Source organism: Leptopilina heterotoma, unplaced genomic scaffold, assembly GCF_015476425.1.
Source record: "Leptopilina heterotoma isolate Lh14 unplaced genomic scaffold, ASM1547642v1 Lhet_353, whole genome shotgun sequence".
Taxonomy (NCBI): Eukaryota; Metazoa; Arthropoda; class Insecta; order Hymenoptera; family Figitidae; genus Leptopilina; species Leptopilina heterotoma.
The window spans coordinates 163,408-190,959 of record NW_025111035.1 but is presented as its reverse complement, the minus strand read 5'-3'; the positions used below and the strand labels follow the sequence as shown (position 1 = coordinate 190,959).

Sequence of the window (27,552 nt, the reverse complement as noted above, 5' to 3'; positions counted from 1 at the left end):
TATTATGTAGTTTTTCAATCGAAATTTTAATTGCCCTCTTCTTCAAATAAACAAATAGATTCAATTTTCAATTAATTCAAGTACTGAAATAATTAAAATATTTAAATTGTAATGCTATGGGAAGATATAAACTAAGCTTAACAAGCTTAGGTTTAAAGAAAATATTTTAAAAATCAGAGACTTCCTGAGCAAGATTTTAAAAAATTGTTTTAAAAAATTACTAGCGTCTTCAGGAGCAGATCAGAATCATCTTTTAGGAGCAAAAGCTTCCAATAGCGATTGTGCTTCCGGTGAATAAGATCTCAAATAAATCTTTAGGGAAATTGAATCTGATCTTTATTATAATCGCGATGAAAATTATTATTTTCCGTAAACAGAAAATGATTATTTCAACTTTTTTAAGATTTCTTTAAGGTACATCGCTCGGTCACTCAGGGTGTCTGCTATTTTCGTTCAACAAAATTCCCGGCTTTGTCCCAATTTTTCACGATTTCTATTTCTCATCAAATTTAAATTTAATTGATTTCGAAAATAAATAAATCTACAAATGGCTTCAAAAAATTTTTATTAGAGTTTTCATGAATAATTCAATCCTTTTGACAAGTTTCTTTAAATTTTTTAAAAATAATGTTTTTTTTAATAATTTTAATTAAAAATTTGAAAAATAATTGAATTAAACAAAGAATTTTTTCAATTTTTTAAAATAATCTTGTCTGTTCATAATTATAATTGAAAATTTGATTGATTCAATTTTATTAAAATGTATTTATACTAATTGAATTTCTCCAAAGAATTTTACTATTTATAAAAGCAATTGAATCCTTCCAAAGAATATTATTATTTATGAAAATAATTAAATGTTTGCGTAGAATTTTATTAAAATTTTTGAAAATAATTGAATTGTGAAGAACAATTTAATTACTTATAAAGATAATTGAAATTTTGAGGAGAATTTAAAAAAAATTTTAAACATAATAGAATTTCTGCGAAAAATTTTATTACTTTCGAAAATAATTGAATTGTTTTTTGGAATTTTATCGAAATTTATGAAAATAATTGAATTCTTGTGAAGAATATTTTTTCTCGAGTGATTGCTGCTCTCGCTACGCTCGAGCCGCAAACTTCACTCTCAAAAAATCACACTTTCGCCACTAGTTGTACAATGAACTATTAAAAATAATATTCAAAAGAATTTAGTAAATCTGAAGAATTTCGCTATTTACGGAAATAAGTGAATTTTTGAAATGAATTTTTTTTTACAATTTCTAGAAATAATTGGATTTTTTCGACGAATTTTAATAAAATTTTTAAGAATAATTACTTTTTTCGAGGAATTTGATTAAAATTGTATTAAAAATAATTGAAATTCTGCAAAGAGTTTTACTATTTAAATTTATGAAAATAATTGAATATATTGCGAAGAAATTTTTAAAAATAAAATTATAATTACGTTGACTAACTTATTATTTTCGAAAAATTTAAATAAAATTCTTTAAAAGAATTTAATTATTTTTAATATAGAATGTAAAGAAATTTCAATTATTTCAAATATTTTCAATTATTTATTTATAAAAATTCAATTATCTTGAAACAATAGAATTGAAAAATTTCAAAAATCTTGTTTTAGAATTTTCAAAAAAACTTTGCGAAAATTCAATTTTATGAAAAAATTTTAAGTGTCTTTTTTAAATTAACTAATAAACATTTTAATTATTAATTAATTAATTATTAATCTTATAAACGCCCTAATATCCACTCGTTTCCCACGTACACAATTCTTAAATAAATTCTTAATATTATTTACAAATGCTATTATGCAGAATTATTACAGATTCCTAACATAGAGTTAACTCTATCATATGAATTAAATTTCTTGAAACCAAGAATGGAAGTTTGATAAGACCATAAGCAATATTTTAAGTCTCCTAACACAACTACGGCTAATGTTGATTTTTTTTAGGAATCTTTACGCAAATTGTCTACACAAACTATAACCGTGAGTTTTGTTTCTCTTTTTCTGCACAACTCCTTTAAGTACTTGTATTGCTAGGGAAAGTACAATTTCATTCTCTTTTTATGAAATTAAAAGCAGAAATGTAATTAAATAGAGCGTAAAAAGAAAATTCTTTTTTGTATAAGAAATAACACTGCTACATACATGAATATAAAAAATCATTTGTCTGTAATGTTGAACATTTTACAGAGCAAGTGTTACATTCTTGTCATATGGCAATTCTGTTTCATTCTTACAGAAATATTGCTAATCACTATTACCTACATTTTTTTTAAGTGAAACGATGACAGAATTGCAACAGAGAATAAATGCATCGAAATTTATATATGAGTCATATACACATTACTATCCCGATAAAATGTGAATTAAAATAAATTGGAATTATTAATTAATAAAAATATTTTTTCTTTTTATTCTTAATTTTTGAAATTAAAATTAAACTAGAGCTAAAATGTGAATGAAAAGAAAGGACTTTTTGGAATAGTTTGAATCCATTTTAATTCACTCCTTATCGAGACATAACAGTTACATCACATTGTCGTAGAACTTTTTGTTATATAGATTTAACATCAGGTTTGAGTAATCATTTTTATAGAAAACTGTCCATGGAACAGAACATTTATACAATATAAAGGAACAGTTGTTACCTAACGTTATAGAGCAATTGCAGAACGTGTTTGCATAATGGATATTCGAAATTTATATCCCTTTCGCATTATTGTAATTCACTTTGCATAGAAGCAACGTAAATTACAAGAAATCAGAAAGTGTCTCAATGAGTGGGACACATTTTGATAATAGGCCATAAAATTTTTCATCAACAAATTTATCACTACTACGTACAAAAATTACGTGAAGGCAATAGCTACAAATGCTATATGCAACGGACATTTTTTCTGTCCTTATGGAATTAATCTTAAGGATTTTGTCTCAATGAGTGAGACACTCAAATTAATAATTTAACTGCTTATAATCTAATGAATTCTTCAGACTCTCTCGTTCTTCCCGAGTTTTCAAGATTGCTAACTATAAATCTGTATTTGGAATAAATGACAGAATTTTTATCTCAGTGCGACAAAATTTTAATAATTCTACAATTATTTCATCTCATTAATTCACTTGTCAGTTGATTGATATTTAAAACAATTTTCCGTCATTTTTATTTCAAAGTAACTTTAGATTCATATTCAGCGATCCACGAAGACTCTTGAGTAACAATTTTCAAATGAATACAAAAGATAAAAGCAATTTTGTGCGTTAATTCTAAGAAATAGTATTAAATTTTCACTTTCTAACAAAATTGCATTCCCGTTTTGCGAGGTCAAAATAAATGTCTAAAAATAATATAGAAATAAAACTTAAATTTAAAAGTCGATTGCACAGAACTTCAAGAAATGTCCAACTCATTAAAACATTCCTTAATTATAAATTATGTTTTAATTTTATGTTTTTCAATCTAGAAATACAAATATTATGAGTTAAGAATTTTTCACTTTCTTTCATAACAAAGACTCACTTTATAAAAGTGAAACCTGTTTTATTTGTATTTTTAGATTAGTCAATGGGGAAAAATTCAAAAAGGCGAATGGTAAATTGAGAAAAATTGTTTAATATTTTACGTTTTTTTCGAAAACTTCTGCAAATTTCTTGATGTTTTCAATTAATTTTCAATAAAATTTGAGAAAAATTTTCAATTCTGTGTATTGAATTTTGTAATAATTATATTATTGTAATTTTAAATGATTTTAATATTTAAATCTTTCCTTTCGTTATTCTGTTTCAAACAACTTTTTAGGTTGCATACTTTAAAATATAATTAGATTCTTTCTTTTCTTTTAACCATCGACATTTTGAATCTTCTTTTTTTATTAAGAATCATTTTTAGCAAAGGGAGAAATATTCTAATATTACGTTTCAAAGTGACGAGATAATTTTGATTACTATACTAAATTCGCAATTTTCAATTACCTTTGAATTTTGTAAATTTTATTTTTTGAAATAAATTATGTAACCTTTCTTTCTCCTCCCAGTTAATCACTGTATGCTGTAATGTTTCGTTGATCATTCTTCAATTTTTTTCTATACGAAACTTTACCTGTAAATAAAAACAATTCGCAGTATGAAGTTAGTTGCTGTTTGCTTTTTTGTTTCCTAACTTTTGAAAAAAAATTTCTTTTTAAATATTTTCAATTTTAAAATTTACTGAAAATTTTCTATTAAATTATGTATATGAAAATTATTCATAGGAAATTAAATTATTTTAAATAATTTTATTAGAGTTTTTGTAAATAATTACATTTTTTTTTTGAATTTCATTAAATTTCGTAAAAATAATGTAATTTTTAAAAATAATTTTACATAATTGAAAATTTTGAAAATAATTGAAATTTACAAAGAATTTTATTAAAAACTTTTGAAAATAATTGAATTGTTTAAGAAAAATTTTATTACAATTTTGAAAAATAAGTGAACCGGTTAGAGAAATTTTATTAAAATTATCTTGAATAAAATTGGATTTTTTCCTAGAAATTTTATTAAAATTGCATTGAAAATAATTGAATTTCTCAGAAGAATTTTATTATTTACAAAAATAATTGAATTCTTGCCAAGAATTTTACAATTTATAAATATAATTGAATTGTTTCGAAGAATTTTTATCAGAATTGTTGAAAATAATTCAATTTAAATGTAATATTTTTAAAAATAATTGTATTTTTTCGAGAAATTTTATTAAAATTGTATTGAAAATAATTTTATGTATTAAAATTTTTGAATAATAATTTTGAATCTGTAATCATTCAAAAATTGATGTTTATTCTTGAAAATTAAAATTTTTTTAATTTACAAAATAATAATAAATTCATTTGCTAGTATAATGTATGATATATGTTTAAATAAGTAAAGTATATGGGGCACATGACCACTGAATAATATGACCTTTAAGAAAGTGATGTTAGATTAAAAAATTTGTTTGAATATATTAACTCTTATATCAATAAAAAAATTAGTTACTCATTTATCCAAATTCTCTAAAGTAATTAAGGAGTTTCTATCGCTTGACTGAATTATTAAAAACAAACTATTATTTTGTGATTTAACTTGTTCGGTATTTTAAAACGTCTAGCTACACTGCATTTCGTCAGTCGTGTTGCAAATGGTTGCTAAGACTTTTTTACATGCAATTTTAACTATTTTAAGTAGTGAATTGTGTGCAAAGTTGTCAGACGTTTAATATGCTGTACAGGTATCTAATGACATTTTTTAAACAGATATTAAATCAGTGTGCATCTTGTTTTGTTTCAAAAAATATTTCATCAATTTCTTAATGTTAAATACTTTGTGATGAGTAAATATTATGTGAAGTAATCATAAGACTGAATGTTAAATGTTAATGAAATTATGTGTAACATGCAGACGATAAGATCTTTTACCTGGTATTGTTATTGTTGCTTCCACTGGCGAGCTTAAGTGGCAGTTGTTGTTTAACAGGTGGCAGACTTTTTTGTACCTTCTGCTGATTTGTTGCACTAATCAAGTTCAATGGAATTCTTTTGCCGTCTGCTTGCGCTTTTCTGCTTTGCACCTGATCGCCCTGCGTGGGGTGCGAGAGGTGTGCCGGAGCAGACCCAGCTGCTGAAGGTGAAACCAATGAAACTCCCTGTCGCTCGAGAGCTTCGAGTCGTCTGTACAGTTGATCGCGTTGTTGCGTAACGTCGCGTTGATCGGCGACCAACTGCTCTCGCAGTCTATTCAATTCTGCTCGCTCTTCGTCTAGCATTCTCTTCTCCTGTTGCGTCGCTGCGCGGAATGTCGTCTTCTCTTGACTCAACTGATCTTGCAAGTTTCGCAACTCCTCAAGCTGCCTATTTGGATTGGGTCTACTATTCGATGGTTTATTTACACTTCCATCCCTATATCCAGCTAATTGAGCATGCAAACTTTCAATTGTAGTCATTTGATTGCTAATAATGCAGAGGAGTGTGTAAACGTAATGGGACAACTGAACGGCAATTTCCTGTTGAACTTTGTTACCTTCCGTTTCTTCATTTCCTTTTAATTCAACTTTTTTAGGTACTTGTTCATTTTCCTTTGAGGGCATGAGAACAGATTGTAAAGTTGCCGTATCTCTCCACGGAGAGCGGTCCTAAAATAAAAATTACCACAAAAAAAATTAATTCCTTCAAGAAATAGTTTTAGAAATTTTCCAATTAATGAATTACAAACCTTATTGTGATCAAAGCCAGCAAACGTTTCAGCTCTTCGGGGTACACATAAAGAAGGTGGAACATAGGCATCACTATGTCGTTCACCAGCAGAACTTAGACTTCTGGAAAGGGTCGCACCACCTGCTGCGAACGATAAAGAACTAGTAAGACGTGTAGCTTCTTGCACCGCTACCACGACCTAAAAGAAGATTTTTTTATTTAATTCCCCTTTCTTTACTTCCATCTTTCCGAATTAAAGAATTAAATTTACTTCTTTCCAAAGATGAATTGAATTAACTTCCTCATTGCGAACGAATCTTGTATAATCTGGGACTTCTCTGTATCCCTTGTCCATTTTACTTCCATCGAAATTATTTCCACTATAAACATTTGTAGTATGTAACAATTGCATTTGAAGGCCCATTTTTTCTTCTAATAATAAAGCTTGCTCTGTGTCCTTCTTTCGTAACTCATCTGAATAAATTACAAAAGTTATTAATTCAATTTATTCAAACACATTAACAGACTTCGCACTCGATAATTCACTTTAATTAATTTTAAAAAGTAGCTATCGAATAATAAGTTAACTCACCAATAAGTTTTTTGATATCAGATTCCACGTTTTTAGTGAAGCGTCTTTCTTCAAAGGGCAATAAAGTTATAGAGGAAGAGCGAACAATTCTCATTTCGTTACTATTATAATTTTCTGACAAGATGTCCGTTCTATTATCTTGATCCTGAGGACATGTTTCCACTGCAGCTCTAATTGATTGAATCCACAGTTGTTTATCTTTGGGCTTCTGTACCTTCAATTCAAACATTTCTGGTTCTGATGGATTGCTACTTATGAGATAAATTCCTCTGGATTCTTGTCCCGCTTTCTCGCGAACGAGCAATCTTTGTAGAGACACAACACCAGCTTTATTATCAGGGACGAAAAAGGCATATTTTTGATCTCTAGTTTCAGCTAAGAAAAATAGAACATCAGAAAGAACGACAACAACAACTTGAGCCATTTTTCCCCTTCCCTGCATCAGGTAAGCTGTACCCTCAAATTTTAAATTTCGATTTGATGACAAAATATCAGATTTTTTAAATTTCAGTTCCCGATATACGGCGTATGATTTGGCATCAATCCTGGAAATTGAAAAATATTTTCAATGCCTATGTCTTTTTAAGTTTATAAAATGTTAATGAAAGAATGGAATCGTACCTATTATAAATTTCTAATTTCCTATCTTCTCGTTCCTTATTAGCGACACAGGCATCTACATCAGCTAATATTTCCTTAACTAAACTCAAGGCTTTCCTTAAATTATCTGTTTCCTCTTGAGAAACACCAGTCTTAATTAAAGGTTCAACTAATAATGGATACTTTGTAAGTCGTTGCGTTACAAAAAGAATACATTCAGGAATGCCTTTTTTCTTAAGTAATGGATTAGTCTGAAAACATTTTTCGAAATTAATTACTGACAAAAAATCAAACATAATTTTCTTCGCAGAAGTCCCGTACTAATTTCGAACTATAATAAAATTTTTCAAGGTTGCCACGCAACCTGGAAATGTTTGGGAATTTTATAAACTTTGAAAAAAGTGTGGCAACCCTGTAAAATATTGGCATAAAATTTTACAGTAATTGTAACGAATCGAGAAATGAAAAAAAATTATGTTTTGTATCAACCGAACGTACCTGACAGTGACGAACAAATCGTGCAAAGCGCGTATCCTCTCTCAAATAATATTTGTAGGCCTCTACAGCGTCTCTGTGACGACTGCAAAAATCTCCATAAGCGTTTTTCATACGAACAGCATTCTCACCCGAGAACTGATCAATGAGAATATCAGAAATGGATTGCACAACAACATTGATATTTTGTCGCCTACGTAGCTTCAACAAGAAACGTATGTGAATGTCGATGAGATCGCGCAACCTGGGGAACATGCGGTCAATAGCTGTAGATGTCATTTGGAAATGGTGACGGAGTCCATCGACAAATATTTTATCCATTGCAAGAAGCACCAAACAATGATGTTTCTCAGTAAGTACAAATTCGTAAAGATGTTCCTGTCTCTTCACTTCTCGTTCGGAGGTGCCACTATGCCGCAATGATATATGTCGTCCTACAGCCGCACTCCATGAATCCGATTCCTCTTTACCTAAACCTAACTCTGGATCAAAATCTTCTAAACTGTCTGCAGAAAATTGATGTGCGTCATCACCAAAATCGAACTCTTCGTAGGCACTGCAAATATTAACAAAAAAAGTTTATCATACAAATATATTATCTTTTTCTAACTTTGCAAGAATATTATTTTGTAACAGCAATTTTGGGGGTCGTTCTCTTTTATTCTCGTTTATTTCGAGTCTTTATGGTGGGAAGTGAGTAAATTACAAAAAATAGTAACATTTAAGACAATAAATAATAATATTGAATTTTATGAAGAAATCCTATTATTTTTATTTGTCTTCGTATGAATTCCAATTTATATAAATTTTAATACAAAAATGTCTATGCAGAAAATATACAGAGATTTCTCAATTGAAATATGAGAAGGATAAACAATTTTTAATCGTTATTTATATTCCCAAATTTCTTACCGTTAATTTGACACGATACATGGTTTAAAAAAGTATAATTTTATAAAAATTCTAGCCTTCAACTAAAAGCTTTTTTAAAAGTTACTTAAGGATCTCAACTATTTATAATGGCATACAAACTAAGAGAAAAAGTGCTATGAATTAAATTAACTAACCTGGAACTATCACGATGAGCAGCATCTCCATCTTTTTCTTCATTTATAGTTTGACTAGAAAAAAATACAGATTTTAATATAATGAATTTAATGTCATTTATATTCATTTATAATTTCATTGAAACATCACCAAAGGACAACGTTTTATCAATTTCTTTTCTTTTAATGTAAAATAAAAGTTAAATTTCTTAAATATGAAAAAGGATACAAAGCTATTGAAAACTTTTGATAAAAAGTTTTGTCGAATGAACTAAAAATTATATCTATTTACTGGTATAATAAATGCTCGTGTTTTGAAATAATTTTTCATAAGATTTTGTTTTTAATTATGGTATCTAATCAAATAGTGACTATCATCTTCTTTTAGGTTTTAATTTGATTTCGTATTAAGAAATTTGTTTGAAAATTCATAATAGGAAATTATTCATAACTGATAATTTGGAAATTAAATATTTTAGTAAGATTGTGAGCTATTTGAATTCGAATTGAAACAAATATTTGTTAGAAATTTTCCAGTACCTTTGTATCCATGGGGGAGGACAGAAGTTTTCAATCGTCTTCAGGATGACAAGCTTTTGAAATATTTAAGGACTGAAAGACATGAACTGACATTTTGGACATTCCTTAATACTCGGCACGAAACTTACATTATGGTAAAGTTTAAATACAATCCTAAAAAACTTCATTGTTTTCTTGTAGTGTAAAAGTCGTATTCACTTTGACACCTCCTTAAATAACGTATTTTTAACAATAGTAACGTCACTGGTATTAAATATAATAGAAAATCAGTAACAACAACAGAGAAACAGTTATGGAATAATACAAATTGAAACATTACTTACTTAAACCATTATTTAAAAGCACAAGGATACAGTACAATGTTCATTAAGTATGTGTATTCATGCAAACATCAAAAAGCCTATTTCAAGTAAGAAAAATATTTTTCGATTTAATTTGAGTGAAATAGTAACACTAACAGCATATCATGTTATTGGTAGAAGACGTTCATATACCACATGGATAATTTTTCAATTCACCTTTAAACCCAAAATTGTTCACGCAATGTATGGACGACTCCTCCGTTTCTTAAATCTTTAATAAATAATTAACGTGTAGTATGCAGACTAAGACTGGAAGTTTTAAGTGCAGTGACATAGTTCCTATCAAGGTACCTATAGGGTATCTTTGAGTAATAAGGTTTGGGTGTAAAGTTTTGTATGCTGATTATTAAAAACAACGAATATTTAATTTAAAGTTGGTCCTTCAGCAATTTCTATAAATTCATCAGTAGTTTTTAACTGATAAAACTTTTATCTCGAATACTCTTTAACTAAGATCATATTACACATTGTTAGCATAAAGAAGCAACTTCAGGGATCATCTGGTTAAAATATAATAACACTTTATTATTTCATGATGGATTCGTTGAATAATTTTGAAACAGCTTGAACGCTTTGAAAACGAACACTAAATTGTTCAGGGTGCAATCATAAAATGATTTTTATCAGCGCTTATAAATTACTAATTAGGAGAAGAAACATGACAACTCGGTTTGGTTTCGAAAAACAAACACTTTGAAATTAAATCAAAAAGCTTTCTTTATTATCATTAGCGTTAAGGAAAATAACAAAATCGAAAACTGTTCTTTGAAATTTCGATAAAATTTTTTTAATTATATAAGTGAATTTACTTTTCACCTGGTTAAGTATACTCTTCAACGCAAAAGAAAATGCCTGTTAACTCTAATTCGATTTGTCATGTTTTAAAAACCAAACCAACTTGTCGTGTTTTTCCACCCAACCAGTGAAATTAATTTACCACATAAAGATATAAAAAAAACATACATGCACCAAACATACTTTATTGCACAGAAAAGAAATTTAGAATTATTGATTCGGAAAAGTTGAAATATGAATAATTCTGAAAAGAACAAACCTAATTACCAAACAAAATGTGAAAAATGCAGATATTCAAGTATTGAATACATCAATTTCGAAAGATCATGTTTTAAAATCTGGATTAGGGGAGAGTGGGGCAAAATGGGGTAGGCGGGTCAAATGGGGTACCTCTGTTTTTCCATGATAGGTACTTTTAATTTTTTTTTCCTCGACATATATCATTAATGTTGATAAGAAACTGTTATTAATTATGAAGACACTCCAAAGAAAATTTTTTTTTGAAAGTTATACAACTTTTAAGTTTTAAGCAAAAAAAATATGAATTTTTTTCAAAATTAAAGTGCTCACCAAACTTTTTGGGATAATGCATTTAATTTGGCAAGTGTGGTATCTTTTTCAGTACTTATTCTAGAGTAATTTCCAATAGAATAGATTGTTTAATTGTTTACAATAACTTGTAAACATTGCATTTTGTTTTAATATGCAGTGTGGGGCAGAATGGGGTACCTAAGTGTGGGGCATGCCGGAAGCTACGCCGTTTCATTAAAACTATTTAAAAACATTATATTATGCATATTTAAAGGTTTCCTGCAGAAGAATCGATATTTTTGCTTCGAGGAATTTATACTATCGATGTTTCATTATCGGTATATCGATATTTTGCAATATCCATGTTTTTTTGTTAAATTCTAATAAATATTACTTGTTTTTTCATAGTAATAAAGAATCCTACTTTTTGTTTGTATTTATAATCTCATACAACAAGAATTTAATGAATTTTGAAAAAATACTCAATGTTTTGTATAGTTATTTGATGCCACCCCATTTTGCCCCACGGGTGGGGCAAAATGGGATTTTAGCACTTTCTTAGAAAATACGATATAAGTTCTTTCAAAAATTTTTTTCTCCGCTATTATCATAATTTCCTCAAAGCTAAGTGTACAAAGAAGAATTCTGAAGTTTAGCTGAATCGATTTATTCGTTTGGTCCTCTGTAAACAAACAATTTCAAAAAGGTACCCCATTTTGCCCCACTCTCCCCTACACTTAAATCGAGTCAAGTTTTACAAGCTATCGCTAGGGTCCCGGATAGATTGCCGCATCTCCAGCGTCAAAAATTTTTATTATTCCTCACGTAGAGAGAGAGAATTGATTTTCAAAAGAGATTGCATTCTTTCTAAAATTATAAATTTTGGAACATCTTTGTAAAAAGAGACACTTAAGACAGGGTGCAGAACTGAAGTGATGTGTTTTAGGCTTGCTTACAGTTTTCTCAAGAAATATTACACTTAATGTACAATTCTACATAATACATATATTATTATTATTCAATAAACTATATCCTAAAGTTTAACTTTCAATAGTCGACAATGGCATCCGTCTTAGATAGCAAGGCAGCAACGACAAATAGATCGCAATGAATGTTTGTAACAGAATTTGAAGAACAAAAGAAACAAATTTTTACATAAATATACAGTAGAATCCGATTATTACGACATTAACAGACCTATTCAAAATTTCGACGAGAAATATACCATTGTATACCATTTATACCATTGTTTGGAATCGAATGCGATGTTGTATCAGCTTTTGGGTCCACCAACGATTATCTTCCATTATAATGAAATTGCACGAAAGAAAGGAATATAGAAATTTTTATTAACTTCAAACTGAAACCTGAACTGTCAGGAATTTCTACAGATTTTTGTCAATTTTAACTATTTTCCTACTTCGAACGTATTTTAAAAATCACAACAAACTGTTGGCTTCTACCGTGAACATTTTGAACATTTTCCAGCTACAACTTTATTATCTGTGACAGCACTCAAAGGTGTTTTCTTGTCGGGTGCTACTAGTACCAATAATTCTTTATTATCATAATGAACAGTTTAATGTTCATAGTAATCTCAACGTAAACCAGAAAAACTATGGTTTCAGTAGTACTATTATAAGCTGTCAGTTGTTGATAGCTAAGTCGTAGTAAACGGATTTCACTGTATTTTATTTACAGAAATGAATTACATCATTAAGTTTAAAGATACATTCATCAACACCAATTAAAAGAAATATTTTCTATTTACTTTTCTTTTATTAATGTACAAGATACGAATTCTCATTTATTAAAAATAGAGAATTAAAGGTTTTTTTCATTTTGTAAGAATACAAATTTTGTCAAATTTTAATATTACTTTCATTAATAAAGTTACGGAACTATTTGTAATCTCAGCATGAAAATTCCCTGAAAGTTGAAATTAGCTTATATCCCCATTTAAATTGTGAGTTCCGAAAGTCATGAAGAAGTGTATCCAGCGGGAAAAAACCATTCACATTCTAGAAATGTTCCTAGGTTTTTCTTTACTTTTCATTAACTCTCTGCTGATGCTATAACGACCGTCATCTTCAGAAATCGTCATTTTGGACGCCTGGTGGGGACTATGGGAGTTATGTTCTTTGGCGATAGATTGTGGATAAGTTAGCATCAGCAGGTTAAATATGTCGTTCCTTGATTGTTTCTACCAATCATAATTTATCGCGCTAGATGTTAGCCTAATAGCTACTATGATCTTCCATCGTCAAACGAATTGTAAATTCTTCCTGACCCCTTTTGCACTTATCGCCCCACGTAAATAGACGTACATCTCTTTTCACCTGAAGCGGATGCTGTAGAGTTTATTTGTACATCCTGGGTTAAGAATCATCTTCACAGAAAGTTAATTATTTCGGTATATTTCCTATTGGTTAGGAGGACTAGATGGCGTCTTGATTCTTCACCGGTGCGATCTTCTCTTCGTGAAACAAGCGAAATCGACTCCCACTAGTAGTGCACTACTAGCTTCTGGAATAATTAAATCTAGTAACGCTCATCTCGTCTGCGGTAACGTAACATAATAACTCGATATTGTTTATATTATATACTCGATTATTCTCAGATAGAAGACTAGCGAACGATAAAAAGTAACCACAGCCGATAATCAGCAGAAGATGAAAATTATTTTTTGACCAAACTTTGTCTTCTGTTTACTAACAATTGATGGTCAAAATTTTTTTTACTGATCTTAAACTATTACTAGAACAGTTCCAATAATTATCCGGGCCATGAAAATTAATTTAATTCACAATTCATAAAAAGTAACCACAGCCGATAATCAGCAAAAGATGGAAAATTATTTTTTGTGCGAACTTTATCTACAGTTTACTAACAATTGACAGTCATAAAATTTTTTTACTGGTCCCAAACTATTGCTAGAACAATTCCAATTAATATCTGGGTCATCAAAACTAATTTAATTCACAATTCACAAAAAGTAACCACAGCCGATAATCAGCAGAAGATGAAAAACTAATTTTTCAGCAAACTTTGTCTTCGGTTTACTAACAATTGAAAGTCAAAAATTTGATATTGGTCCTAAACAATAGGTAGAACAAAACAGGCAAAATTCCAGTAATTTTTTTAAATTCCATATCTTTTTCAGGTTTTCCAGGCTCTGTGGCAACCATGATTATGTTATTTTATTCGTTACTAAATTATACTTTTTGTAGGAAGGTTTAATTAATGCCTTATTAATGACTACACCTTTACTCTGAAATAATATAAATCGTGGAACTTTCGGTTTGAAACCTATGTTTTGGAACTTTTGCATCCAAATCAAGTTTACTTCAACTTTCAGGGAATGAATCTTCTAAAACTTAAATCTTATACCCTTGACCTATAATCAATTAATTTTCCAAAAAAAAGTTTTAAAGATGTGTTTTAACAAAAAATATACTCTCTGCATTCAAGAATTTATTAAGAACACGTTCAATAGTTTTGGCTCTAAGGGTGGAATAAATGTAAAATATTAAATACGTAAGGAAGGTATAAACATTTGAAGAAAACAAAAAGCAATTCTGATTTACAATTTCAGCTATTAATTCGATACTAATAGCGAAATAAAAATGAAATAATAAAGAAATGTCTTGACAGAAGAGAGACACATCACATCTGAGACTTACTTGACTCCCAGCTTGGTGGCAACACGCCGCCAAGGACTGTAGCTTGAAACTGCTTTCTTGCTGCAAATTTCCATTTTATCGACGAACGATCAATTGGTATGTCGTTGTTGCACAAGGAATGCAAGAGGGAAGGAAAAAGCAGAAACTACATTAGCGCAATTTCAATTTTTATCACATACGAAGAAAACCGATTGTCCGATACTGTTCTACTCTGTTATATTTGAAATCAAAATTGATTTCTCTAATTTTCATTCCCGGGACATATCACGTTGTATGCTTACAGGTATAACGGAAGAAGCTACATGTAAATCATTGTACTTATGTATTGACAATTTCTAAATAAATTCTTTCCTTGTGCGATTCTGCTAATCAGAATTTAAGTTGTTTTCAAAACAATGACCTTTATGTGTATTGCATTTTCTAAAAATATTATAAAGCGCCATTGATAAAAATTTGCTATAACAAAAGGCAGATGTTAAAAATGCCAAGGCTCATTGCTCTAACAATGTCAAGGTAATTTACAATATTACTTGTAAATAATAAGCTTTTTTTAATCAGCCAAAGACTCGGAGAAACGTTCGTTTTCTTTCTCTCACTTTCTCTGCTTCTTTGAACTTTGCAAATTCACTACTTTCAAAATATTATTGTTGTCAGTCATTGAAAAAATAAATGTTAAAACTCTCTTAAGTAAAATCCACTCCGAGCTTTAGTCTGAGTATGCTAACAACGTGCGATTTTGAAACCATATAAAACAAAGAGTCAATGCAGTTAATAAGAAATAAAAAACTTTTGGTTACCTTCCACTTCCGATCGATGAAGAAGGCGGTAAAGATACTGTAGATCCACGCTTTGTAATGTTGTTGTTTGTTATTGAAGACACACTTGACACCGATTTTGTGACACCTTTTCCAGCTTGATGTTTTGTTTTAATGCAATCCAATTGTAACTGATCTTTGCAGGTCTGATTTTGATGAACCATTGCTCCACAATCTATCATTAATAAGTTGTCATTAATAATTAAATAATTGATCAACTTTTGTATTTCAAAATATGGGGGTAATACCCAATCGTACTCTTAAGTAATACGAAGTTACTTGATTAATTAGGGTTACTGCAAAGGGTATAGTAGAAAATAAAATTAAGACCAATGAAGTTAAACTTACTTTCACATTGTAGAATGAATTTATTTGTTAGAAGCTTCATGCAAAAATCACATACTGAATTTGCTTGAGTTCCTGCAATAAGAATCACCCACTGATGATTATGTTGTAAAGTAGACTTCTTAACGTTTTTATCCTGCAAAAAATGACAATATTTTTATAAATTAGTATAAAAGGATTCAATATTTATCAATAACCTAAAATTATGTTACATTAACTTTAAATTGCCTTTTAAAAATTTCTAAATATCTTCTTAAGAACTCTTTTTAAAAAATTTTTCACTTGGTTGCGTTAAGAAATAAAAATATCACTTTGAGTCAATAGGTATATCATTACATTTATGTTTGTTTAAAAGATTATTTAACTAAAAGTTAGGTGGTACTATCAGCTAATAGCAATGATCTTTATCGAGAGAAAAATAAAAACCCATCGCCGATTACTTTCAATAATAAAAAAATTCTTTTGAATTGTTCTGTTAACAACAAATGCTTTTGATATATTACATGTCATATACTTTTTGTCATTCAAGCAAACGTTCTAGTTCTCGAAATATGCAAAACAAAAATTGACACTCAAGAGTCACTATAATACTAAGGACTAACAATTCCTTTGTCCTCAGATGGACAAGCAGACAAGCTGTAATTTTCAGCTAATTAAAATTTGAAATAATTTCTCAAATGATGAGAATATATAATTATTTGGGAAATACTCATGCGACTCTCTATATATATCTAGGCAGCAATCGACAACTTGATTTCTTTGACCGTTACTCATTCACAATAACACAAAATTATTTTTTGGCAATTAATATAACTTGGTGTCCCTATTAAATAAATCATAAAATGATATTTTTCTATGTTCAATTCAAACACAATTTAATACATACCTTTTTCTTACGAAAGAATAGTGAACCACGTTTCCTTCTAGTTTTTTCAGAGTGCTGATCATCATAAGCTGTTCCACTGAAATAAAAATTACGTCAAAGTCTTTCGAAGTTAAAAATCATTTATTTATTTGGTCATTATGAGGAGCGCGACTATTTTTAAATATTTTATTTTTAATTTCTCTCATAACAAATTCTTAGCGTTAAATTGAAAATGAGAAGTAATGACAATCGTGGAAACGAAATTGCGCTCAAGTTAACTTTTTCATAAAATAAAATTTTGTTAAAATGAAAACCATAAACCAAAGTTTCTTGAAACATAATAAGAACATTATTTTTCGATAAATTTAATTTGAGCGAAACGCAAGAAATCAAAATATGACAATAAGGTAAATTTTTATAATCACCATGTATCGTTTTATAAATAGTCTTTAAAAATGCCATATAAAAATACGAAACATGCATGGCGATTAAAAAGATATGTAATTAGAGAACTTTAGAAAAATTGTATACAAACCATTATCCACTAAAAACTTAATGATTGTGTGGATGGACGTTGAAAAAGGAATAGTTCTGTCAAGCAACGGAAAATTTGCAGATAATATTTTTCAGAAAGTATATGCTATTTAAACTAGCTACAAAGAAAACTGTAATTCATGCTTTAAAATGTTGCAAAACAAACTTGTTACATGAAAAATGGCGAACTATCTGCCGACCTATTAATAAGAAAATCGCAATCTTTCCATTGTTGAAATGACAGGAAGACATTCTCTGTTGTATTTCTAATTTAGAGCCAGAACTAAATTAATGGAAAATATTTTTAAAACTATTTAAGGGTTCATACCATTTTGCACGCCTGAGATTAAGGTTATGTTATTAATGGGTCACGTGCCCCATAAACTTTACTATGGGGCACGTGATCACTGAATAACATGACCTTAACTTTTTTAATATGTTTATAGATTTTATTGCTCTAGATCTCTTTTAGTTCAATAAAGACACCCTTTAACTATGTAAAATAAACTTTGCAGTCGGACTTTTTATAGAGAAATATCAAGTTCAATATATGTCGTTCTCGCGCATGCGCCTCTGGAGAGAGAAAGAAGAGGGGACGTTAAGTACACTAGCTGACTCTTTCTCTCTGCCTGATGCTTCCACCTATGGTTTAACTTGTTTTTAACTGGTTTTTGTTAATTTGTTAATTTCAAGTATAAGTTTTCTTAAATATAGTTATATATGATAATTTAAATATTAAAAAAACAAAAAAGCGGTAAAAATTGTTAGTTCCACTCAGATTCTTATTGAAAGAAAATCAGTGAGTCGATCCATGACTGCGGTTTTGGTTTAAATAGCCGTTGACAATTTAGATAGAAGATTCATCAGACTTGATAAAACCACATGATTAGGTCTTTGTTAGTGAAAATGAGAATTTTTCTACTACTTCGATAGGAAGAGATGCATTGCTTGAGGAACAATATTTGTTGAGTATAATTAGGTGTATTAAGCATCGATCTGTCAAAATCATTAGTAGGTCGTCGAGAAGGCATTTGGTATAATAAAAACATTTGTCACAGCAAAATGAAAAACCACTTTCTCTGACTATCTAAGGAACAAGTGGATTACAAATGACAAGACAAAGTTTTGTTGATGAAGAAATATGAAGAGGGTGAAAATATTCACAAGCAGACCAAGGAGCTGTGCATCCAGTTTCCTCTAGAGATTTTAGAATAATTCCAACTTCTAACCGGAACAAACTAATTACTGACTGTACTAACTTAAAGGCATAAATCTTTGTTTAATTTTCAAAAAATAAATTCAGTGTTTAAAGTGTGATCCTTGAAGTTAAATATACAACAAAGAATGTCCTCTTGTGGGCGTAAAGATTTTTACCTTTCAAGCATAATTTACTCACTCAGTGGATAGTTCATCAAGAGATGTTTGGACATTTCGCACCCCTTCTCCTATTAAATCTTCATGAGATTCATGTCTACGGGGAATGTGTAGGTCTTCAGTTTCAGTTTCACTGCCGCTACCTTTCTCATGTCTCTCATGCCGATTGCTGTCGTGCAAAATAGTAGCAAACAATCAAATGCAAAAATAAAATATCAACAAATAATAACAACTCATCTCATACAATGTTTAAATATAGTTAGGAAAAACATTTGTACTGTGTATTATAAATTCACTTCAAATATAAAAGTACTGAATACGCAATGCATAAAAGAAACTCCTTTCCTTTCTGTATAATTCTATAAAGTCATCACAGGAACGTTACTGGTTTGAAAACATTCCCAACAAACTTGGTACTAGTTACTATTAACTGCTGTTTGAAGATATGTCAGCTTAATTACATTACTGGACAAATATTTTTCTATCTTTTTATATATCTTTTTTTTATACTCTCAAGAATGAATTTTCATTATAGCAAAAAGGAAATTTCGAAATTTCGATCTAAATATGGAAAACTCCTTTAACAATTTTGAAGGAGGACTTACCTACGAAACTCTAAATTAAGCGCAAACATCTACAGAAATCTTGGCTATAGAGAATGTTTACTCAGGCACACAGTGTCTCTACAATTCTGCCGTCCTGATAAAGAAAGTGGTTACTTGTTACACTTTCATCATCAGAATGGCAGAATGGACGAATAACTTTTATGAAGAGTAAGAAACAATCAGCAAGGTACGAGGCATTCATTTATATGTATATCTTAGGTAATTTTTAATGAGTATGTACGGTTCTTAAGGACAGACTCACAAACCAAGTAAATAAAATTTTATCTTCCAAATAACAAATCAAAATCCATCTTCAGCGACTTAAACTTTCATTATAATTCACAAACAAATCAATTATTGGAAAAGATTTGAACATACTCCAAACGCTACTTTTCATATACAACAAACTGTAATGTTAAGTTCTGAAATGATTTGACAGAGCGAACTTTTTTCAAATATTACTGCAGATGTTCAATGAAAATGACTCATACACGCCATAACGCAGTAAAATGTTCAACTAAAGTTTATAAGAAAATAAGTATTTCTTTTTTAAATAGAAATAAGTAACGAATAAGTAAAAAATTGAATAAAAACTATTTGAAATAATTTTGTAATTATCAATGTAAAATACTTTGAAAATAGACAGAACAAACCGTTCAATAGTGGCGCTACTGCGTCGAAGAAATAGGTTTGGCTTGGTGCCCAAGAACTCCTTCCTTACATCGAACACTGCCACATCACCAACAGATTCTCTAAAATCAAATTCTTTACAATCAAGATTTCAAGTCTTAATAAAAAATCAAGGTGAACAATGAAGATAAAACAAAACAATTTGGAATATCTACTAAACAAACAATTCCTTGGGATTCCTTGGGAAGAACTCAGAGAAATTTCACAAATATATGATGTTTGGAGAACATTCTCAAAAACTGCGAGGAAGAATGAGGTAAACGATATTATAAAACATTTTGTAGGATTTTGCAGAATCATCTTTGATTATTTCAAAACTCCAAAATATGAATACTATTAACACACCTTTTCATGCAATGGAAAAAAACATATTATGTACTAAAATAATTAAAGTTGTGCCAACAGTATGGAAATCATTGGTGCAAAAATATGTACTATGATGTTTGGAAAACGTAATACTGAGAGACCTTTTGGTCTGTAGCAGACTTTCGATAGGCTGCTGCTGACCAAGGATTATGTATTTTTTAAAAATACATGTACTCATTGTTGGTTGTAAAAAAATTGTATAGACGCGTAAAGTATTTTGAACTTGCAGGCTACTTGAAGATTTTAAAACCACTATTTCTGTATACAAATCCTAAGTTTTTACATGTTCCAGTGATGACATCTGTATCATTTAAATATGCAGAAATAATCTACTATACATTCTTACAAATAGAACAATTTTTTATCGTTCAGTAACGGTTAGAATTATAAACGGACAAAAAGTACTGTCACATTTGAATTAATTTTGTAATAATCTACAACACTATTTCAATAAACTACTTATTCTAATAAAAGATAAGTAGTCTTAGATTTACAAAAAAATAATGGCATTTTTATATTCTACTTGAAAATCGATTTCAAGTAATTTTAATAGACATTCTATTCTGGTCTTTAATTGTATAAGATTACCAGATTGTCTAAAACTTTCATTAAATATATACTTTATATAATAAATACCCCGATTGCTGTGAATAGGAAAATGTATGAATGTTCGAAAAAAAATGGTAAGCTTTGAGTTTGAATAATGCAGTAATAATATAGACAAAGGAGAACACCTTGGATTCGCATACATATTAATATTTTTTATAACTCACGTATTAATTGAAGATGTTGCTAGGGTTCCAGAATCAGCTAGGTGAGTAGGACCTGGAGGTGTGACAATTGAAGGAGTTGAAACCGATTTTTGGAGGGTAAGTCGCGATCCAACTACTCCAGGTATCAGTGAAATTCTGTCATGCAATTCTTGGTTTTCACATTTTGATGTTCTTTTACTAAAACCACCCTATAAATGTTGAAAAATAGTGTAAAATAAACATTTTCTTAAATTTTAGGTGCTAGGTGTTATCTTATAGGGATATAATTGGCAAATTTTAGTTTACCATATAAATAAGTAATAAATATTTCACCTGAATAAAATCGGCCTCATTCAATGAGTGAGTGCTTGCTGGGGATCTAGATGGACGTTCCTTGTCACAAGTGGATTGTTTTTGAGGCTTATTACCCAATACTAGATCGATTTCTCCATCAAGACTATTTAAACTGATACTGCGTTGTTTCTGAAAAATGTCGTCAATGAAAAGCTGAAATAATTCAAAGTATCATCGAGAAAATGACGAATAGTTTAAATAGGCAAAATAATTACTAATTTAGTGCAGCGAATTAAAGAAGACTTACCATATTCTGTGCCTGAAGGAAATTCTGTGCAGAGCGTCTACGATAACTCTGTTTTGTAGTTTCTAAATCAGTCCAACTTCTTCGTCTATCTATACATTGATTAATTTGAGCATTATTGGGACCTGATCCTGAAAAGTAAGTCGGTGAACTATTGTTAGAACAATTTGTGATGAGGTCTGGTTCAGATCCGCAGTCCTGATTTTGAAGTCTGGCTGCCGCTTCTATTGACATCAAATTTTGAAGAGAAGGACAAGACCAACTAAGTCTTTGAATTTGCTCGTCATGCAAAAATCGATTATTGTATCCCATCGAACCCAAAACAGGATCTTGCATTCGAATACGTTGAACGCTGTCATAAATTTCATGAAGCTGTTGTAAATTTTCTTCTGCAAAGGACAAAAATGATTTTAAATTCAGAGATGTCTCCGAACAGGAATGTATTTGATTATAAAAAAATATAATTAATTTCTTACCCAACACAGGATAATACTTGGATACAACACCAGGTGAATGAGGTGTAACACTAATGATCGGAACAAGAGGATTAGGTTGATTGTGGCTGTTGGAATCAGGAATTAATATGTGTTGATCATTCATTGCATCTGACATGACAAGTACAGAATTATCTTTGGTATATTTGATGTTTGTATCAGCAGTCCCCTGAATATTTAAATGCATCAAGTTTTCATGTATCATAGAGTGATCACTGTAATCTATTACTTCATCTTCCTCACTGTCTTCTCCACTATTTGGAAACTCATCTGAAAAAATATATTTAATGGCTAACTCCACGTCAGAATTATCACAATCTGCAAGTGGTTCTTAAAATTTCACGATACTTGGGAAAATCAAACATGAATTTTTTCAGAAATTTACGTATTTTTAGAAAATTATATATAGAATAAAAAAATTTGATATTAAAATATTTTTCAGAATCAACTATATGCGAGGCATCGCAAAAATTTCAAATTTAGCTTCCTCTGAAAGTAATAAGCAACTTAAAATCAAAAAATATTCCTTTTTAATTTTTTTTAATTTTGCGAAATAAAGATAAGTGAGAATAAAATAGTTAAGAGAAGTATTCTTTTTGGTAGTTAACGATAAACTATAAATTCTCCCATAAGTAAATCACTGACATATAAACTAATTTTCTAACTACTTCTTGAGTGGAATCGTGTACATTGTATTAATTGTCTCTATTCGTGGATGATTTGACACAATTCTGATGAATAAGACTGCATCTATAGAATTGTGAAGTGAGTAATGTTATGCTACATTTTATAGAAAACGATTTCACGATCAAACTATATTTCTGAATAGACAGAAAATCTATGTTAAACATTTCAAATATTTTACAACTATTCAAAACACTGCAAAAATTTATTTAAATTCAGTGTGAGGAATTTTCAGGTATCCCATTTTTCATTGTTTATTTATATCTTTTGTCAATTTATTAGTTAAAATTTTAACTCATTCAGATATAGAGAGTCAATAAAAACAAGTAGGTACTAATCTTAATGAAACAAAATTATTAAAATAAAATGTACATAAGTTCAATTTTCAGTAATTTAAACTTTTGTATTATTTGTACGGAAAGAAAATGAATATTAATTTCAGATGTAAAAGTATTTTACAAATTTGGAGAGAAAATGCGACAGAGAGAAATTTTGATATCAAAAAAACTAAACTTTGAAAAAATTATATGAAATTTAGTAAAATTTGATTAATAAAGCATTTTATTTTAAAACAACCTAATAAATAATTGCTAATATAAGAAAAGAGTTTTTTAAAAATAATGTAAATTATATAAAAAGTTAAATTTGAAAGATTGCCTTTCGTACTTTTTGACCTTTTGACCTACATTACATTCACATTACATTACCATTGTAGTTTCCATTTTGAAACTGAGGGTCGTTCTCAAATTTTGTAAAAAGAGTCAGACTTTAAAGAAAAACTTGTCCAAAAATGATTGTCCTCTTCATAAAAAAATTGTTTTTTGCAGACGAGTTTAAATTTGTTTATTTAAGTAATTTAAGTCTATTTTTAGATAGAAACGAAAATTAATTACTAATGTTAACAAAAACGTGTAAATTTACCAAGTAATTATTTAATTAATTTAAAAATTAATTTATTTATGTAAACAGGACAAATGCTCTTTTCTACAAAACTTCTCCCAACAACTATAAACTAGAGTAATATATATTATACAAAAGGATAAAAATATTTGTGCATATAAATGTATTATTCAAGAGTCACAATTATGTATCAATGCTGGATTGAAGAATCTGCTGACGCCGTTAAATAAGCTTCACAATTTTAAGCAACTAAATAAACAAAAAATTTTCTAAAGAAATAATAATAAAAGGAAGTATGTAGACAATATTTTCATGAATACCACGTCAAAAATTATTTTAAATAAAATATTTAAAATAATTTGAAAATATTTTTTAAGTAATGAAAAATAACGATTCAATCAATTTGTTCAAAAATTAGGTATTTTTTAATTCTAAAAGTATTTAAAAAAAATTTTATCTAACCCTTCTTTTTTCAAAAATAAACCTAATTTTTTAATTTTTACAAAGACTATCTCTTTTTTAAGTTTTCATATAAAATTAAATATTATAAAGTGTTTAAAATGTTGATTTTTTTTTATATTCTCGACAACCGGTTGCTGGCCCATTTTGAAACTTTAAATAATTTATTGGGAAAAATATCGGCTCTCGAAAGAAAATAATAAAAATTTTTTTTAAAAATTGAATAAAAAAAAATATTATTATCAATAAAAAATATTTACAAATCTCTGAGAAATTAGAAATGAAAAGTTGTTTAAGCTTTGCATATATATTCCTTTTCGTGGCAATTTACTTACTAATAATTAATAAAATTTTAAATTATATTCACTTTCTCGCAAAAAAAAGAAGAAATTATCAAAAAAAGAGAGAAGCAAAAAAAATATCAAAAAGCCGAAATAGAACAAAATTATTTTCTACAATTTTCAACTAGACTTCATCTCTAAATCAATTATCAATTATTTTAAATAATTTCTAAGATCTTCTAGAATAAATCAATTATACAAAAACTCAATTTTTTTGTAATAATTGTAACTGTTGATATTTTTTTCTCAAGTTATTAAGATATAATATTTTCAAAAATTTTAATAAAAAAATTCGTGAAATTAACTTTTTAAAAATATTTCTAAATAATTTTTCAAAGATAATACTTTTAAAATTACATACAATTAAAAAAGTCCAAAAAAATTGAAATTTGGTAAAATCTTTGAAAAATAATTGAAATTTGATAAAATTGTTTAAAAATAATTAAGTCTTTTTAAAAAATATAAAAAAAAATAATCAAATTTTTGAAGAATTTGAATTATAAATTATTTTTCAAAAATTCTAAAATAGTATAATAAGTTGCATTTTGTACTAAAAATATGATATTTTGTCGTAAAATTTGGAAGAAAAGTCGAAAAAGTCGCATTTAATGTAAGTCGATAAAAGTCACATTATTTGAAAATAGTCGAAAAAGTCATAATATCCTAGACCTGGACATGTGGCCACCCTGAGAATATTGACAGTAGACAGAGTTAAATTTAATTTTAATGTAACATTAAATAGTTAAAAACTAAAATCCCACATAACCTTAAAAACTGAAAAATTTCCTAAATTGTCTAATTTAGAAAATAGTTGAAAAAAAGTTTTCAAATATATTTCAAGATAAAGAATCATAAATTGTAAAAATGTTTAAAGAAATAAAGTAAAATTCCATTCTTTAAAATGTTAAATGTTTCTCAAATTGGCACATATGTTAGTTATGTTTATTACATTATTACTGTAAAAAATACATACATTTTATCTCTAATTGAGTGTAAAGAATAAACTTTTTAAAAATATTCAACTTATTTTAAAATTCAACAATTTGTTTACAAAATGGTTTCTTTGTTCCACCGTGAGAGATGTATGTCAAAAATTCGACATTGAAATATTTCTCGAAGAAGAAATACTTTATTTATGCGAAAGCAACAATAATGCATAAGAAATGATAAAAATAATATTAATAAAAAAGAGAAATATCTACTTTTGTTACTAAAAATTTGACTCTTTAATGACGTTTTATGGAGTGGAACGTTTTACAACGAATAAACAGGAATAAATAAGCTATTTTGAAATTTGTTATTCAATTTAGTGATAAACATCAAGTATTGTAAGTGTAACAAGTGAATTCCTTTAAAAATCATAGGCATGTAGAAAAAATATTGAGAATCTGTCATTGCGAAGAATTAGACACTTGTAGGTATGTACAAAACAGTGAATACTGGAATAATGCAAAAATAAAATTATATTTACCACATGAAAAGGGTGGTAATCTTTCCTGCTGTTTCTCCATTTCAGTAATTTATATAATTTAATCGTTTCCCTTTATGAAATTTCTTTTTCACTCCTTGGCAAAAAAATTTGAGCCCCAAAACTTTTTATCACATGTCCGTTAAAAGACAGTGAATCGAATTTAGTACGTCATTTCATATTTTTAATACTTGATTATGAATCCAGATGATAAAAATTCATATCTTTAACATTAAATGTAAAGATCCAACCGGTTTATGTTAAAAGAAACTTGTTGACAAGTTAAGATGTATTGACAAATTGGATAACAATAAAACAACTTTGAAGAGTTGTATTGCAACATCACAAGTAAATCATTGGAATATTTTTACAAATTGAAAATAGTTTTTTAAAAAAACCATGAAAATCACTGAAATTCCCTTTTTTTTAATTACTTATACAATAAAGTCTTTAAAAATCACACAATTTTCACACACAATACTTGTATAGCCAAAACAGGGCAACTATTTTACATAGAATGCAGAATGAAATTCTTGTGTGTCCGTTCAAACATTTTTTGAATATAAAATTACACTCTCTCTTTTTCTTTGTGTATTGATTAGAAAAAGTTAGAATGATACTTTGGTATATGAAAGTTACTTAAAGAGAATGGATTGGTTAGCCCTAATCACATTGACAACGCAAGACGTAAATCGCAACTAGTTAGAGTGAGATGGAAAATATTATCTCAATGTGCAGTGATGGGTAGTGAGGCGTCACGAGGATTTTTCTCTCTTGAAGACGCGTGCATTCACCTCGAAATGAAAAGAGCATAAAGTCTATTGAGGTCTCTCTACAATATCAAGTCAAAAGCATTTTTACGTTAAGGTGCCGTCACAGTGGTCTAAAAAGTGCTGTCGTCAGTCGGGGGGGTTTTCTGAGGTCACTGATTTTGAATTTGATATTATTTTATGGAAAAACAAAATGGCGGATCCAACATGGCAGACGTAAAATATAAAAGTGAAAAACGAATATCATATATTCTTAATCAACGACCCCAAAAAACAAAATTCAAACGAATTCAATCAATTTTTTTAAAAATCGTCCACCATATTAGATCTGCCATTTTGAAAATTGTAAAATGAACATTATATTTTTAATCAGCGCCTTTAAACTTTGCAGAATAGAATGAGATAGAGAATCATAGGTATATTGTTTATCCTTCTCTAACTCATTCTTCCGTTAACGATTGCGGTTATAATTCCAGTTATGTCTATTCTGCTTCGGTCTTAAATTGTGGACTCGCCCTTATGAAGCATTCACATCTTCGGTAAAAATTGTCCAGAACGAAAAATCCACATTGGAGTAAGAGAGACAGATACACAGGCCTGTCTCTTTAGTGAACCCATTATTAGAATAG

At 28.7% G+C, this 27,552-nt stretch overlaps 1 protein-coding gene across 6 annotated transcripts; it reads right to left on the bottom strand.

The window, feature by feature from the left end:
* Nucleotides 1-1,690: 1,690 nt before the first annotated feature.
* LOC122505360 (rho guanine nucleotide exchange factor 2) lies at nt 1,691-26,834 on the bottom strand. Of its 6 annotated transcripts, none has more exons than XM_043616889.1 (18): nt 26,157-26,834; nt 22,284-22,571; nt 21,811-22,196; nt 21,543-21,716; nt 21,231-21,418; nt 20,055-20,153; nt 18,819-18,965; nt 16,910-16,985; nt 16,027-16,159; nt 15,661-15,853; nt 8,974-9,027; nt 7,910-8,462; nt 7,433-7,662; nt 6,812-7,356; nt 6,491-6,693; nt 6,239-6,418; nt 5,446-6,158; nt 1,691-4,109 (listed from the first exon to the last, which is right to left on the bottom strand). In XM_043616889.1, exons 1-18 carry the CDS (start codon nt 26,194-26,196, stop codon nt 4,106-4,108), a joined length of 4,206 nt encoding a protein of 1,401 aa, XP_043472824.1. In that variant the 5' UTR covers nt 26,197-26,834; the 3' UTR covers nt 1,691-4,105. The 6 variants fall into 6 exon arrangements, with proteins under 6 accessions (XP_043472824.1, XP_043472825.1, XP_043472826.1 ...); XM_043616890.1 differs by having other exon boundaries at nt 21,543-21,692; nt 26,157-26,833; XM_043616891.1 differs by lacking the exon at nt 20,055-20,153 and having other exon boundaries at nt 26,157-26,832.
* Between the last annotated feature and the right edge of the window lie 718 nt (nt 26,835-27,552).